This window comes from Sminthopsis crassicaudata, chromosome 4 (genome assembly GCF_048593235.1).
Source record: "Sminthopsis crassicaudata isolate SCR6 chromosome 4, ASM4859323v1, whole genome shotgun sequence".
Lineage (NCBI taxonomy): Eukaryota > Metazoa > Chordata > Mammalia > Dasyuromorphia > Dasyuridae > Sminthopsis > Sminthopsis crassicaudata.
Window position 1 is genome coordinate 393,981,595 of NC_133620.1, and position 15,457 is coordinate 393,997,051.

At 33.5% G+C, this 15,457-nt stretch overlaps 1 protein-coding gene across 4 annotated transcripts in view; it reads left to right on the forward strand.

Moving 5' to 3' along the window:
- WDR64 (WD repeat domain 64) overlaps nt 1–15,457 on the forward strand; it is a 175,774-nt gene that overhangs the window by 60,988 nt on the left and 99,329 nt on the right. For all 4 annotated transcript variants that reach the window (XM_074262511.1, XM_074262513.1, XM_074262512.1 and 1 more), the window contains one exon: nt 9,053–9,132. In XM_074262511.1, coding sequence (XP_074118612.1) covers nt 9,053–9,132 — 80 coding nt within the window. The remainder of the gene's footprint in view (nt 1–9,052; nt 9,133–15,457) is intronic.

The window sequence follows — 15,457 nt, forward strand, 5'->3', positions numbered from 1 at the left end:
TTAATAAATCAATCACTCTTCTCCTATCATCTCCATGAAGTTGACAAGTCTGTAAGAATTTATTAAGTTTTTATTAAGGGTCAGACCCTATGGTCAGTACTCAAGATACAGAGAAAGGTAAAAACATAAATTCTGCCCTTAAGGATCTCACATTCTATTAGTGGAGACAACATGCAAAAAACTAATTGCACATCAGATTAAAATATATAAGGTAAATAAATATAAGTTGGTTGGTTGGTGTACTTCCTTCTAGAAGACCATCAAAATAAGATCACTGTGTTAGAGTCAAGTTAGTGTGTCCAACTCTGACTGATCATACCAATATGAGTTTAGAATACTCTTATCACAGTTCAGGCACAAATAGTCCCTATGAACATTGGGGGTGACCTCTCTGACTTTGCACATCTTCCTTTTCTTCTGAGCTAATTCAATGGGAATTAATCTCAGAGGGGAAGGAATTGGGTATGTGTGGTGGGGGGGGAGGTTCCTAAGGAAAATAAGATGTAAGTTAATTAAAGGGAAATCTAGAGCCAGCACTAAGGAAAAGGCACATACCAGGACACAGAGTGGTCAAGAGATGGAGCATTATATGTACAGAACAGCATGAAAAGCCAATGTAGCTAACTTTGAAGAGTACACAGAAAGGAACAAAGTGTAAAAAGAATGGAGTAATAGAAGGCATGGTTATGAGAAGCTTTAAAAACTAAACAGAGAATACTTGATCCTAGAGATCATAAGGATCTGGGTTATTGGAGTTTGGGGAGCAAAATAAAGTAGAGAAACATAGGTAGGTCCCTACTTTAGGAAAATCACTTTGGAAGCTGAGTGGAAAATGGACTGGAGTGAAAGGGAATTGAAATAGGGAGATTTGTTTACTCCTAAATTACCAATGATTTTTTCAGGTCACTTCTCAGTTTTCCATTGTCTTTGATTTTGATTGTAGCCACTGGCAGTATTGATTGAGTACTCTCTCCTCCTCGATACTCTTATCTCTAGGTTTTCAGGACACTATTCTAATCTGATTTTCCTCCTTCCTATCAGATCATTTTTTGCAGTTTTCTTTGCTGGATTTTCATCCAGATCATATCCTCTAACTATAGTTGTCCACAGGACTCTGTCCTTGGCCCTCTTCTCTCTACTATTTACTTGATAATCTCATCAGCTCCCATAGATAACCAAACTCTGCTGATGATTCTCAACTCTTCCTCTCTTAATTTAACCTTTCTATTGACATCTAATTTCACATTTGAGCTACCTTTCAGACATCTCAAATGAAATGTCCATTAATCATTTTAAAGTAAGCATGTCCAAAATGGAACTCTCCCTCCTCTTTCTCTTCTTCTCCCCACCATTTCTGTCTTGCTTGACTTTTAATTTTTTATTTCTTATTATATGCCTCTGAAAAGAGTTGGCTTTTAAAAGCCCTTAATCATTGAATGGTCATGGTGTCAGCAGATATCTGGGAAAGTCCTTAATTTAGAAAGGTCAAAATCATCCATTGTATCCTGAACCATCACCAGTCATCTTGACCTTTGTCTTGCCACTGGACTTGATGACTCTGGAGAAGAGAATGAGACTGATGATTTTGTGCAGTTTTGCCCATTTCATGAGCAAGTCAAGACATTGCCTTTCTGATACACTTGGCTCTCTTTGAGAGCAAAGGATGAACAAAAAGAACAAGCTAATATTCCCAAGTAATTCTCCCAAGTAATCAGTAATGAAAATCTCAAAGCATAGTGATGATAAAATATCTGAAAATCGGGAAGTTCCCTGTAAATTATTTTAAATATAGTTTCTTTGCAATTTGAGCCCTTTGTCTTTGTACGTGTGCCTTTATTTTGGTGATGCTTATTAAGAGGTCTCTAAAACTCATGTAGTAATTTCTTAAAATGCCTGATTTCTGTTAATATCTTATAAGCTTCCAGGTATCCTAGAAGTCCTTCCTGTTTGTGTCAGGACACTGCTGGACCTGCTTTGGTAACCTGGCTTTGCTTCTGATATATCCCCTTGCTTTCTGAATAAAGTACAATTTCTTTATCTGGCATTTAAGATCTGAGCTATTTTCCTTTTCTTCTCAGTCTAATAGGAAAAGTAGCCTCATAGTAATAGTCTAATAGGAAAAGTAGCTTTTTTCCTAACAGGCTGGTAGAAATCTGTTAAGAGAACATAGAAGACAGACACAAATATGGCCTCAGGGAGATTTTTATTTAATAAACCAATCTCCTCTTTCAGGGACTGAGGTTTTATATTCCCTCTTTGGAATAATGGCTAGCTTCTATTAGCCTTAGTTTTGCAGGTGAATTAGTCTATATTTCAGCTTTCTTTTTTTTTTTAAACTATATCACTGACTAAAACATGAAGGGTGTACTTTATGTGATGGTAACAGAAACTGTGGTTTTTAAAGTACACGGATAAGAAGGATTACGTACTTATGTGTTTTAGGTTTAAATAGAGGGCAATTCTAAGTTTGTAATGTCCAAAGGAAAAAAATATGTCACATAAATGATTTCATGATTCTTTCCATCACTTTATACACTTGGTTTCATATAATTTGGAATTCTGAAGCCTGTAGTCATCATCAAACCAATGAGCTGATCCCCAAGTATAATTTTCCTTTAGTTTCTCCATTTTAATTCAGAGTTTGAGTCTTAGATTTTCCTCATTAATGATAGAAGAGGGAAATGAAACAGAGACAAAAAGACATACAGATCAGTCAAGTAGCACAGTTGATAGAGTGCTATGCCTGGGGTCAGGATGATTTATCTTCCTGAGTTCTAATCTGGCCTCAGATACTTACTATCTGTGTTATCTGGACAAGTCACTTTATCCTATTTGCTTCAATTTTCTCATCTGTAAAATAAGCTAGAGAAAGAGATGGCAAGCTGTCTTTTTCCCAAGAATATTCCTCAAATTGGGTCACAAAGAATTAAATATAATTGAAAACAACTCAACTACAACAAAATATACATAAATATGTGTATGTGTACACTTATGTGAGTTATATAAGCAATACAGTATTTATGTACATGTAATGCATTTATATTTACACATAGTATTTATATATGTATATATACATATGTGTATGTATATAAACATATATATGTCTGTGTATCACCTAAGCATTTCTAAGGTAAAAAAAAAATGCCTCAGTGCAGAGAAGTCAGAAGTAACTAACTCAGGAATCTTGGGCACTCCCTATCTCTTTGAAGTTTTTGCTGATTCAATAAAGGGTGTTTATAGAATTTATTAGAAGTTTTGAAATCTGCATAAGACATTGCCCTCATATAGCATATTTGAACTAAACCCTCTGATGTTAAAAAATATATCCACTTGCATAAAAAAGCAATTATTTACCTAATTGAAGTTTTAACTGTGTGATTCTTCCTTACTGCAAGAAAACAGGAAGGACATTGAATGACAAGAATTTTAATTTGAAACAAGAATTAGAATGAAGGAGACTGCTTTAACAATTTCATTCATTCCTTCTTCTCCCCTATCCCATTAAATCTCTGGTCTCTAGTATTTCTAAAAACATAAAGCAAATTTGGCCTCCAAGCCAGTCAATCAACAGGCTTTTATTTTATGGGCAGTGTTTTGAAATTTCTTGAATTGGATATTGCTCTTGGCTGAGTTAGAAGTTTGGTTCATTGAATTTTAAGGTTGTAGATTTTGTTTGGTACCAATTGAGATCTTGCAAAGTTGTATTCAGTGCTAAGCAATCTTAGCATTCAGCCTAGATTCTAAATATGTGACTCACCTGCTTTTCTGTTTGCACTTCCTCTGCTACAATTCTTTCTGTAATCTAGGGAGTGAAATGTATCCTCAAGTATACAATGAGGGTTTATTCAACCAACCTCTCCTATTCTTCCCCCAAAAAAACACATTACTATTTGATGTGCATCTAAATAATAGAAAAGTAGGGTCATTTTATTTCTATATTAAACATAATTTTATTTCTGTTATTTCACCATAATGAGCTTTAAATTGAACCAGATGAAATTGCAGTTATACAAATATATAATTAGCCAGCTGTTAAAATTAAGTCAACCTATCTCCTTAAAGAAAGAGGGGAATCTTTTTTTTTAATTACCCTTTTAGAAATTATAATTGTTGTAATTTTAATTTTGTATTGTATTTTTACAATTGCAATTGTAAAAACGGCCAGTAAAGGAATGAACATCTGCAATGAATTAAGCAGCATACAGTAGTTATGGGCTTGTTGCCTATTGGATTATTTTCAGTATCTAACCCTTCAGATCCTGGCCAGTAAGCTCTAGGTATTGGATAAATTTGAGCATTATTTAACAGGAAAGGAAAGGTTAATACAAAGGATTTTGGTAAATATTAGATAAAAATATAAAGTATTACTACAAATCTTCCCTCGTAGGTTTGGGTATCCTGCTTTTACATTTTGTTGTATTTCTTCTATCCTATGAGCTGGGTACAAATGTGGGTAATAATGACAATCTCATCTGGGGACAGAAAGTATTAATTTACCTCTTTCACTGGACTTTTAATAGCCTAGGTTCAATTTACTTTTTATTTCTCAGCTAAATTGTCAAAGAATCCAAAAAAAATTCATTTGTATCACCTCCATCTTATTTCCCCTCCAAACCAATCTGATCTCACTGCCAGATAACTCACCAGTTAATTTCAATTCCATTCATTTAAAAAAAATATTAAAAACATACTGTGTGTAGAGCACAATATTAAGTAGTAGAAGAAATATAAATTTCTTTATTAATTCACAATTTGACTATGTCACACTACATAGTAAATAATAACAGTCTTATTTTCAGGCTTGTATGTTAGTACCACTGTGCTAAATGCTGAATGATGTTTGTATTCCTTGTCATGAGATTCAAGGTGATGCAAGTATGATTCCAACCAGCTTTCTTAGGATGTGAAAACAAAAGATATTTCCAATTGATTTTCTTTTCCAATCTTCACCTAAAAAGCCATCCCTTACTATTAAGTTCTTACTAAGTGCTAAGTTGGTAATTAACAATTCTCTAGCTCAGAATTCACACCTTTAGTTCAAACCTTTAAGGGAGTTTTCACCTTGAAGGAATACTTTAAAGAAGCAAATTCATTGGCTGTAGGAGTTCCCACAAGTGCCTGGGAATACTCACAAGCCCATTCTCTGGGAGGATAAAAAGAGGTAACATTGAACCTGGAGAGAAGTCTAGACTGAAACATTAAGTTTGAACGGCACTTTGGATTGAGTCACAGAGAAGACGTCCTGTGGATTTGTAAGTCCAGCAATCCCACACTTTTGGAGGAGAAGGCTCCAGAAGTCTCCCAAGAAACCTGCTCACAGAGGAAAAGATTATACAGAAAAGAAACCTCCCAGAGAAGGATTATAACTTAGAGACAACAGAACATTACATTTTGGCACCCAACGTGGGGCCAGGACTTATTCTGAGCCCTTCAGAGGAGCTAGCCCGGACCTTAACACCTTATAAAAGAAAGAAAGAAAAAAGTTCTTTAAAATAAACAATATTTTTAAAAGTTATATGCAGTATGCCATAACCATGATACCCCACTCTATAAAGAAATCAGGTCAAGAATGGAGGTAAACAACAGGATGATTTCAGAAAGGCCTGGAGAGACTTACATAAACTGATGCTGAGTGAAATGAGCAGGATTAGGAGATCATTATATACTTCAACAACAAGACTGTATGATGATCAATTCTGATGGATGTGGCCATCTTCAACAATGAGATGAACCAAATCAGTTCCAATAGAGCAGTAATGAACTGAACCAGTTATGCCCTGGGAAAGAACTCTGAGATATGACTATGAATCGCTACATAGAACTCCCAATACCCCTATTTTTGTCTGCCGGCATTTTTGATTTTCTTCACAGGCTAATTGTACACTATTTCAAAGTTCTATTCTTTTTGTACAGCAAAATAACTGTTTGGACCTGTATACATATATTGTATTTTACTTATACTTTAACATATTTAACATGTATTGGTCAACCTGCCATCTGCGGGAGAGGGGTGGGGGGAAGGAAGGGAAAAATTAGAACAAAAGGCTTGGCATTTGACAGTGCTGTAAAATTACCCATGAATATATCTTGTAAATAAAAAGCTATAATAAAAAAAAAGAAATTATCATATTGAATCTTTAACTAAAAATTTCATCAGAATAAGAAAGCATAGAAGTGTAGATTGAAAAAAAAAGAATGGAGGTAGAGAATATGATGTCATCTCATAACTCATCATTGGTGTCAATCTAGGCCATTCATTATAATTTGTCAGCATTGTTTTTAGGGTGAATTACCTGAACTTCATCCTGAAGACCATTGATCTTCCAAAAACATTATTCTATACTTTCTGTGTTTTCTTGTGGGTATAGAATTGTCTTTTGTTATTTTAATGTCTTTTTCTTTGTCATTAAAGGTCTTACTCATGATTCCTTAGAGAACTTGTTTATGAATTGAATTTTTAAACTTAATCATGTGTCGTGGAGCTTACAAGCCTTAAAAGTGTTTATTTGGTTATTGAAATTTATGAATTCTTTCCATTGATATTTAATTTTCTGTGTCCAGAAGTTCCAAGAAGTTTTCTTATATTATTTTTTGTATTATGGTGTTTAAGCTTTTTGACATATTCTCCTAAGACATCTATGATCCTTAAATTGTCTCTACACAACTTGATTTCAATATCAGAAAGTTTTTCTTGGAGAAAAAGCACATTTTCTTTTAATGCTATTGTTTTTTCTTTTAGATTTTTCTCTATTTCTCTGTATTTGCATTCCCAATCAATTATTGTTTCTTTTGTTTCTCTAGTGAGATTTGCCATCACAGATTCAAATTTTTCTATTTGTCTAATTATTTTTGCTATGCAAATCATAAACTCTACTCTCATAAATTGCATTTCTCTTTTAAATCTCTCAAGAATAACATATTTTATTTCTCTGTTCTCCTTGAATTCCACAGTATTTTCTCTTTTACCAACTGTGGGATCATTTTATTTTGAAGTATTTCATTAAAGATAACTGAAATTAATAGATCTAAAAGCCATATTTCCTTTTGCTATTAATGGTTTTGCTGCTGATTTATCTGTTTATGTTCAAGGTCTTTTGAATTTTCTTTTTCCTGAAATCTTTAGCAATTTTTATCTTTCCGCCTTATTTTTTTTCTATTGTTCACTTTCTGACTCCCTCTTTTCTGATAGTAATTTCCCTAGAAGCTGGATTTCAAAGTATTTTAGCCTCTTCCCTTTCAAGGCAATTTGATAGTTCACCAAATAATTTTTTAGGGAATAGAACTGGCCCCAGATGGATGCTAACCTCCTTTTAGGTTAGCAAAATGCTACACATTCCCTCCCAATCCCAACACACACACACACACACACACACACACACACACACACACACACACACACACATTTGAGGGTAGCATATGATTCTTCTTCCCTACTTCAACTCCAATATTCTTTTTACTCATTGTGAAACTTTTATGCTAAAGGAAACCCACTTTTATTTTTTAAAGCACTTCCCTTTCCCTCTCCTTTTCTTAGCATCACTGCCACCTGGAATCTTTAACTCCTGCCACTACAGTTCTTTTGTTGAAATTTCTTCCTATTTTCTAAGGAGCTGCTACCTTGACTCCTTTCAGAGATATCCCCCAAGAATCTTAAAATGCTAGTGCTGGAAAGAATCTTAAAAGGTCATATAGTTTAGCATCGTTAGGGAAACTAAAACCCTATGAGATTAGGTGATTTACCAAGGTCACTTAACTAGTCAGTGTATGCCAAAATTTAGAATTCAGGTCTCCTTTCATTCCAATAGATTGTGGTGATTCCAAAATTCCCTGACTCTCATCTCCCAACTCTTACTAATAGGGTTCCTTCTGGAGTCTAGTAATCTATCATTTGTAATCCAAGAGAGAGAGTATATCCTTATTTGTATTTCCCTCTTGTCCCTACCAACATTTCCTTGAGAAGAGCAGGAATTAGTGAAATTACATACTGACTCATTCTCAAGAATGCAGTCTATATAATTCAAAGTTTTATCTAAAATAGGACTTATCTTTATAATTTATCTGATGTACAACTATCTAGTAACATTTCCTATAAAATCTAAGGTATCAAAAAGTCATTTTTAATAGTTTTAATGCTTCTTCCTTACCATTAAATAAATAATAAGAATTGGAAAAAAAATTAAAGAAAGCAAGTAATGCTGACTTTAATCCACAATTTCATGAAGGACATATGAGTAAAAAGCCCACATCAGTGTTTAGAATATTATTAGCAAGAACACAAGTTTGTTCAAACAAACTTTTATTTTTTTCTTAGGTCGTTTTATTTTTTCAGAGTGATTTTATGAAAATTGTCCATATTTAACAAATGTATCATGTTCAAAGATAAAGAAGTAAAGGAAAAGTCATCTACTTACTAACACAGTGGTAGGAGGAAGAAATTCAGAAGAAGAAGGGAAGAGGCTAAGAAATCTAAGAATTGGAGTTTCAGTTGGCAGAAATGAAGTACATTCCCAGAAGTCAGGGAAGCCTTTTCTCCCATAGAAATAAATGGAAACAATAGGCTTTTACTTAATAATGTTACTTCAACAATAATATAAGAATGGTGTGATTGATGCACAATAATAAACCCTTCTAGAATTTTTACCAAAGCCTGTTATAACAGTCTACTGATGGCTTAAGATGGAAATTGAAGTATTAGTGATAGTTTGACCTCAGAATACTTTAGTCCTAGCAATGTTAACTTTCCTAAGCATCAGTCTGTTTACCATAGCATTAATAATATTGTTCCCATAGACCTAACTGTACTCTCTAATGATGTTTCATTTCACCTATCATCATTTTTTTTTCTGGAACCATTTACTGAATTTTAACAAACATTGCAGGCTAAATAGATTTCTGAGGGCCAGATTAAATTACCTAATCACTATAACTTTGTTCTTTTTGAAGAATGCAATCTAAGTGCCAAATAACTAATATACATTCTCTTATTGAGTGCAACTTATTTCTAAATTGGAAATGCATTATAACATTGTATATTTATTCCTATATTTTGCAGGCCAGTCAGAGAATTTTCTATGCCAAGAGGAGCAAATACTTTTGTATATTGTATAAGAGCAAATGTCATTGTTACTGGGGGTAAGTACACAATGCACAAAGAGTTTTTTGCTTTTGGAAGAAAAAACACACTTATTTCATCTTTCATAGAATTTATAGATTAAAATTTTAACATACTAACTTGTACTGGCTTACAAGAGCTAATTGTTTAATTTTCATTGGGATCACATATATTCAGAAAAGGTCAAACACTATAAATAAAGTCTTTCTATATTGTTTTTTTGATTGTGTAGACTTAAGAAAGTGACAACAAAATTGTTACAATGCAGGTTAAAATTAAAAGTTTGTTATGTATATGTTTTTGTGAGTTGATTGTTAAAACATTTTACAGCATATCCCTATCTATAAATGGACCACAGAAATCACAGAAACCAACTTTTAGTTTTCAGATGAAGAAATTGGGTTTGAGAGAAATGAAAAGTTACACAGTGGCCAAGACCACACATAGAACCATGTATCTGATTTGTGGTCTATTTTCTTTCTATAACTATACCATAATGCCTCACTTTGAACACAGTTTCTTATTATAAGAATACAATATAAAAATACAGTATAAGAATACAGAGCAGAAAGAGAATTTGATTTGGAATCAGAGAATGAGGATCCAAATTCTAGCTCTGACATTTTGAAATTGTATGACTTTGGAAAAGTCACTTAATCTCTCAAGAGTTTCCTTAGATGTAAAGTGAAGGGAATGATGTATTGTAAATTATGGCTAAGGTAATTTTAACTCTGAACATATGCATGTGATCAAGTATTATGTGTAAAACCATCCTATTTTTCAGCATTAGCATATTAAAACATACATTTCCCTAGATATTATTTTTATTTGTATTCATATTATGCAAGTGGTAATTATGTAAAATACAGTAACTTGTTCCAGTCCAATGGAAATATACACTGAATTCAAAGAATGTAAACATTTCATGGGAATCAATTATTTGCACTAATTAAGATCTGACTGTACCACAAATGGTAGCATTTATTGATTAACACTGTGAAGGAGTATTGAAATATGGATTGTGGGAGAAGGTATCTGAAACTTCTTCATAAAGGTTAAAAGTACTAAAACATGTATTAGAGATCAGCCTTTTCTCAAAGAAGAAGATACTTCCAATAAATGAGATTGAGATGACTCATAGTCAACTCTCTCCCTCCCCCCCTTCTCTCACTTACTGTGCTACAAACCAGTCAAAAACATTTATTAAGTGCTTATCATGCTAAGCATTGGCAATGCAAAAGAAAAAAAAAAGAGGCAAAAGATAATCTGTCTTCAGGAAATTCACAATCTAATGGGATTATACTAGGAGAGGAAGCAGAGAATATTGTCTAGCCTCAGATACCACATCCAGAACTGTAGGAGCCTATTCTTTTTGTATGTCATGTAAGCTAACTTTTAAAATTTTTTATTTAAATATTTTAATTTAAAAATAAAAAATATTTTTAAAATTTAAAAATTATTTTTAAATGCAAAAATGATTTTATAGACCATACAAAACAGAAGGTAGACTAGAATATGAGCCTTACTGGAGGCTCAAATTTAAATACTTTTTCCTTTCAGGAGATTTTTCAATCCTTGGATAATATCATAAGTCTAGAAGATGATCCAAGTCTTTAAGAAAAATGGAGCTCACCAAAGAGAAAAGATTTGGCTTGATTTTTTATAGGCTTTATAGGATAATTTTTTCACAAGTAAAATAAAACCTGTGATGTATTTGATTTATATTTTAACTTGAGTACTTGGATAGGAAATGAGGGCCATTTTCCCTATTCTGAAAGACACCTAGATATAAGCTATATTCTTATATTGTGAGGAAACATCCTAGATGATGTATGAGTCAAAGAGATATAATAAGTGAATTATATCGGAATTGTATCAATACAAGACTTTGGTTCAAGAATATGTGTTGCACATACTCTAAGAGAAGTTTGGATGAAATGATCTTTAAGGTACTTTTTAGCTTTAAGATTCTCTTGATTATTTTTATGAACCTTTTTTTCATATGATGGTAGGCTAACATAGTCTTTGGAAAATATTGAGATAAGATTTATCATCTAGTACTCAGTATTCAGTCACATCTCTGTGCATAAAGGAGAAGACTATTTTTTAAACTCTTAGCATTAGCCATAACCCACTGAAATTCGATGAAGAGTAGGGGGAAAAATACAAAGAACAAGAAATCTAACAAGAACAATATGAGAAGAGAATGTAGAACTGTGAACCATTTTCTTGAGGTCTAGTAAAGAAGATTGAATGGATTATTAAGCTACCTTAGGATGACATATATCCACTTTAAAAAGGCAAGTTTTTGTCGTACTATAGCGTAAAACATGTCCAAAGTCTTAATCTCCTTAGAAAATCACTGTTTGGTTTTATTGGGCCCTGTGTTGAGGGCTTGAGCTCCACTAACTGTATGCTTTGGGGAGAATGCTCTTTTTAAATGATGCTGTGTACCCAAAGTGAATGTCTCTGAATGATCCTCTGTTCTCACAAGAGAGAATTTTAAAAAGAAGGCATAGCTTAGGTTTTATTTGTTTGTTTTGTGCCTCACCATCTTAAACATTATGGTAATCTTAGAAAAATAATGTTTGAAGAAATGCCAGGGAGGTTAGCAGCCTTGGTGTGTTTATGTGGACAGAAGCATCTGATTTAATCTTAAGAAGTGTTATCTCCACCAATATTTTCGAAGATTTGTTATCAGCAGTATTCAGAGTTCTACTAAAAAGCCCTGAAAAAGAAATTTAGCAGAATGAATGATAGGTTACAAATATCTTAGGATTACTCATGTTCAGATGGGTTGTACCAATGTCCATGCTATGTTGCTAGGAAATTCAGTAACTGATAAGCACAACAAACTATCCCTATTGATTAGTGACTCAGCTGACCACAAATTGCTAAACATACAGTGCATACTGATTCACTGTTCAAAATACATGATGAAGGCAACTTTGTGGGGTACGGCTTCATCTGTTAAGTATGCAAACATTTGCTGAGCTTGAAAAAAAAGGAGTTCTTGCAAACAACCAAGGCAAAATAAGGCAAGATATCTACAGTATAACTACATATTTCCTAAGCATCCTTTTCAATTCAATTCAATTCATGCAGTTTTGGAGCAATTGTTCTGTAGAGGCACCATCAAGCAATCTAAGACTTTCTGTCCTAGAAGCTTACACTTCAAAAAAGGGAAAGACGAATGTAAGACAGAGATAATTAACTATTGATAAGCTACTTTTCCTCATCAAGGAAAATAGGAACATCAACATACTAATTTACCTTCTCTTTCTTACATTTTGGGTAGAGAGAAGAGAGCATATGCAAAAAAGATTAGTAAATTTTGGAGGTAGAGTTGACAGAACCTAACAATTGATTGTCCAGTCTGTTAGATAGCTACTTCTGAATAGGGTAATGTATAAGATGAGGGAGAGTGAAGAGTTAGAGGGGAAGACATGGGAAATTGAGTTAATGGAGGTGCCAAAGACAAAAATAGTGATCGGAAAGTAGTGTAGGGACAAGCTGATCTTGAGGCAGTCAGGGAACATGCAAATCAAGAAATCCTGTATATAGAAGAAAATATTGATCTGCAATTTGCAAAAGAGGATAAAACTTGAAATAGAAGTTTAGAAGTTATCTATATTGAGGTAACAACTTACATAATATGGATGAATAAAATTACAAAAGGAGAAAGTAAAGATGAATAGGAGATGATAGAAGAACCTTGAGGGAGGACACCAATCTTGAGGAAGAATAAAAGAATCCAAAAAAAAAAAAAAAAGAGCAATCAGTCTGCAACAATACACTGTGCAAAGCACAATGCTAATCTCTGAGAATACAGAAAAAAAAAACAAAAATAGGCCTTATTCTCCAGGACGAAGGGCTTACAGTCTGGGAATATAAGTAACAACAACAGCTGCATTTATATAGTGATTTAAGGTTTACAAAGTGACTTTAAAAATTTATCTCATTTTATCCTCACAACAAATTCATGAGATAAATGCTATTATTATCCCAATTTTATAGGTGAGGAAACTGACCCAGTCAGCGGTAACTTTGTGAGATGGAATTTAATGTCAGATCTTTCTAACTCTAGGAACAGCATTCTGTCTTTTGGATCCCCAACTGTCTGAATACGATAAATATTTGTCTAGTTAAGTTTTGCAAAGTGAAGAAAAAAACTTAAAAAAAATTTTTTTAATTAAAAAAAGTTTTGCAAAGTGATGTATGCATACATGCATGCATGTATATATATTATACAGACATATAAGCATAAAATATAATATGTATATACCCTCTAATGTGATCTTTACCACAAGCTTATAAAATAGGAGCTAGAATTATCTTGATTTTAAGATGAGGAAAGTGAAGTAGATAGAGATTAAGGAGCCCACAGTTAGTGATTCTTTACTCATATCTTCTCTTCTCTCCAATCTATTTTCCAAAAAGAGTCTGAAGCATAGGCACCACTATGTGATTCCCCTGCTCAAGAAACGTCAATGATTCTCTATCATAAGTGTGATAAGGCCCAAACTTCTCTGTTGGCATTTAGAGCCCTTCATAATTGTTCCAATATATCTTTCAAGAATTATTTCATATTACTACTCCTCAAAAATCTATTCAATCCTATTTTTCAAATCTATTTGAAAAATATTATATTATTCAAATCTATTCTACCCTACTTTCTATGCTCCATGCTTGACATTTGACCTACCATTTCTGTGTATTTGTACATGCATTCCCTCTTCTTTCCTTCTTCAAATCCATAGCTTACTTTAAAAATCAGCTAAAAGTCATGCCTTGATTGAAGTCTTTTATATTTCTACCAGGGCAGATAGATGGCACAGTGATTAGACTAGGGGACTGGAGTAGGAAGACTCATTTTCCTGAGTTCAAATTTAGCTTCAGATACTTGTTAGCTTTCTGGGCAAGTCACTTAATTTGTTTGCCTCCATTTTCTCATCTGTAAAAATGAGCTAAAGAAGGAAATGACAAACCATTCTATAGGAATACCCCAATAGAATCACAAAGAATTCAACATAACTAAAAAACAACTGAACAAAAATATTCCCACCAACGTTACTGTCTTCTTCCCCCAAACCAGAAATTGCTTTGAATATTATTTTTTATATCACCTTTGGGGAACTCTCACTTCCCATGGTGGATCCCTCATTCAACACTACCTATTCAACATACTATGGGGGATTGTATCCATTTTAAAATGTGTTCACAAGCACATTACTAATGTGTTGGCTAGAGTATATCATTTGTTCCATAGGCAAATGATATAATAGTATAACAAGAAAAATAATCACAAAACAATTCTACTACCATCACTAAAAAGAGTAGATTCATGTAAGGAACATGTATCCAGAAAGTACACATGAAAGGACACACCCATTGAGGGAATAGTTATGGCCAGAGTACACATACATATAAAATGGTTCACATGTGACAAGGCAACTCATGCTATGGGGTTGGTCATTTTGGTATGCTGATGATGTCATTAAGCATGTTCTCTGCTAGGCTCCTAAGTATGATACAGAGACCCTGCTAGGGCTGGCCACTGCTGTTCAGGAGCTCTTCTCTTCTTTCAGTCAGAACTTTGAGATGTGATGTAATATCTTCCTCATAGGGTAAGTAGGCTCTGTCATCACTCTTTTACCTTAAGACCCAGAGGCTTGACTTCTACAACTCTTTTTAGGGATGTAAAAGCTCTAAAAGTACTCTGTCACAGAACTAAAAAAAAAAAATCACTAACACTTTAGTATCCTATAGAAGCCTATTTTTCTGAGTCTTGGCTCGGGACTGGGTTTTTCTTCTTCTGGCCCTAGGCTCAGCTACTTGGAACACAAAAATATTGGTATTCTGGCTCACTAGTACAATCTGCTTTAAGTATGTCTTTTTAACTGTATTTCATGGTTACCAAGGGCAGTATCTTTCACAGAGACCTTATATTGACATAGATTATAAATGCCTTATGACTTCCTGGTTAATTTCCAGCTACTAAACTTTACCCAGCTGATTTATATCAGTTTTATAAAGTGCCAAGGGTTGTTCTTATTTAAAAATGATAAAACTCATTCTTAGGAGTAAGAAACAGGTGCAGAACTAATCCCATTGGACAGTTATTATATTATTCCTACCTGCCTACATTCTTTAACTTGCATAAAGAGAGGGGCTAACAAACTTTCACAGCTTTTGAATCTGTCCCACATCTCTATTTACTTATCTAAACATATAATTTCCTCATAGTAGAATGTATTTTTTGAGGGTCAGCATACTGCCTTGGCACATATTAAATGTCTAATAAATGCTTGTCAAATTGAACTAAGCTGAACTGAATCAACTGTG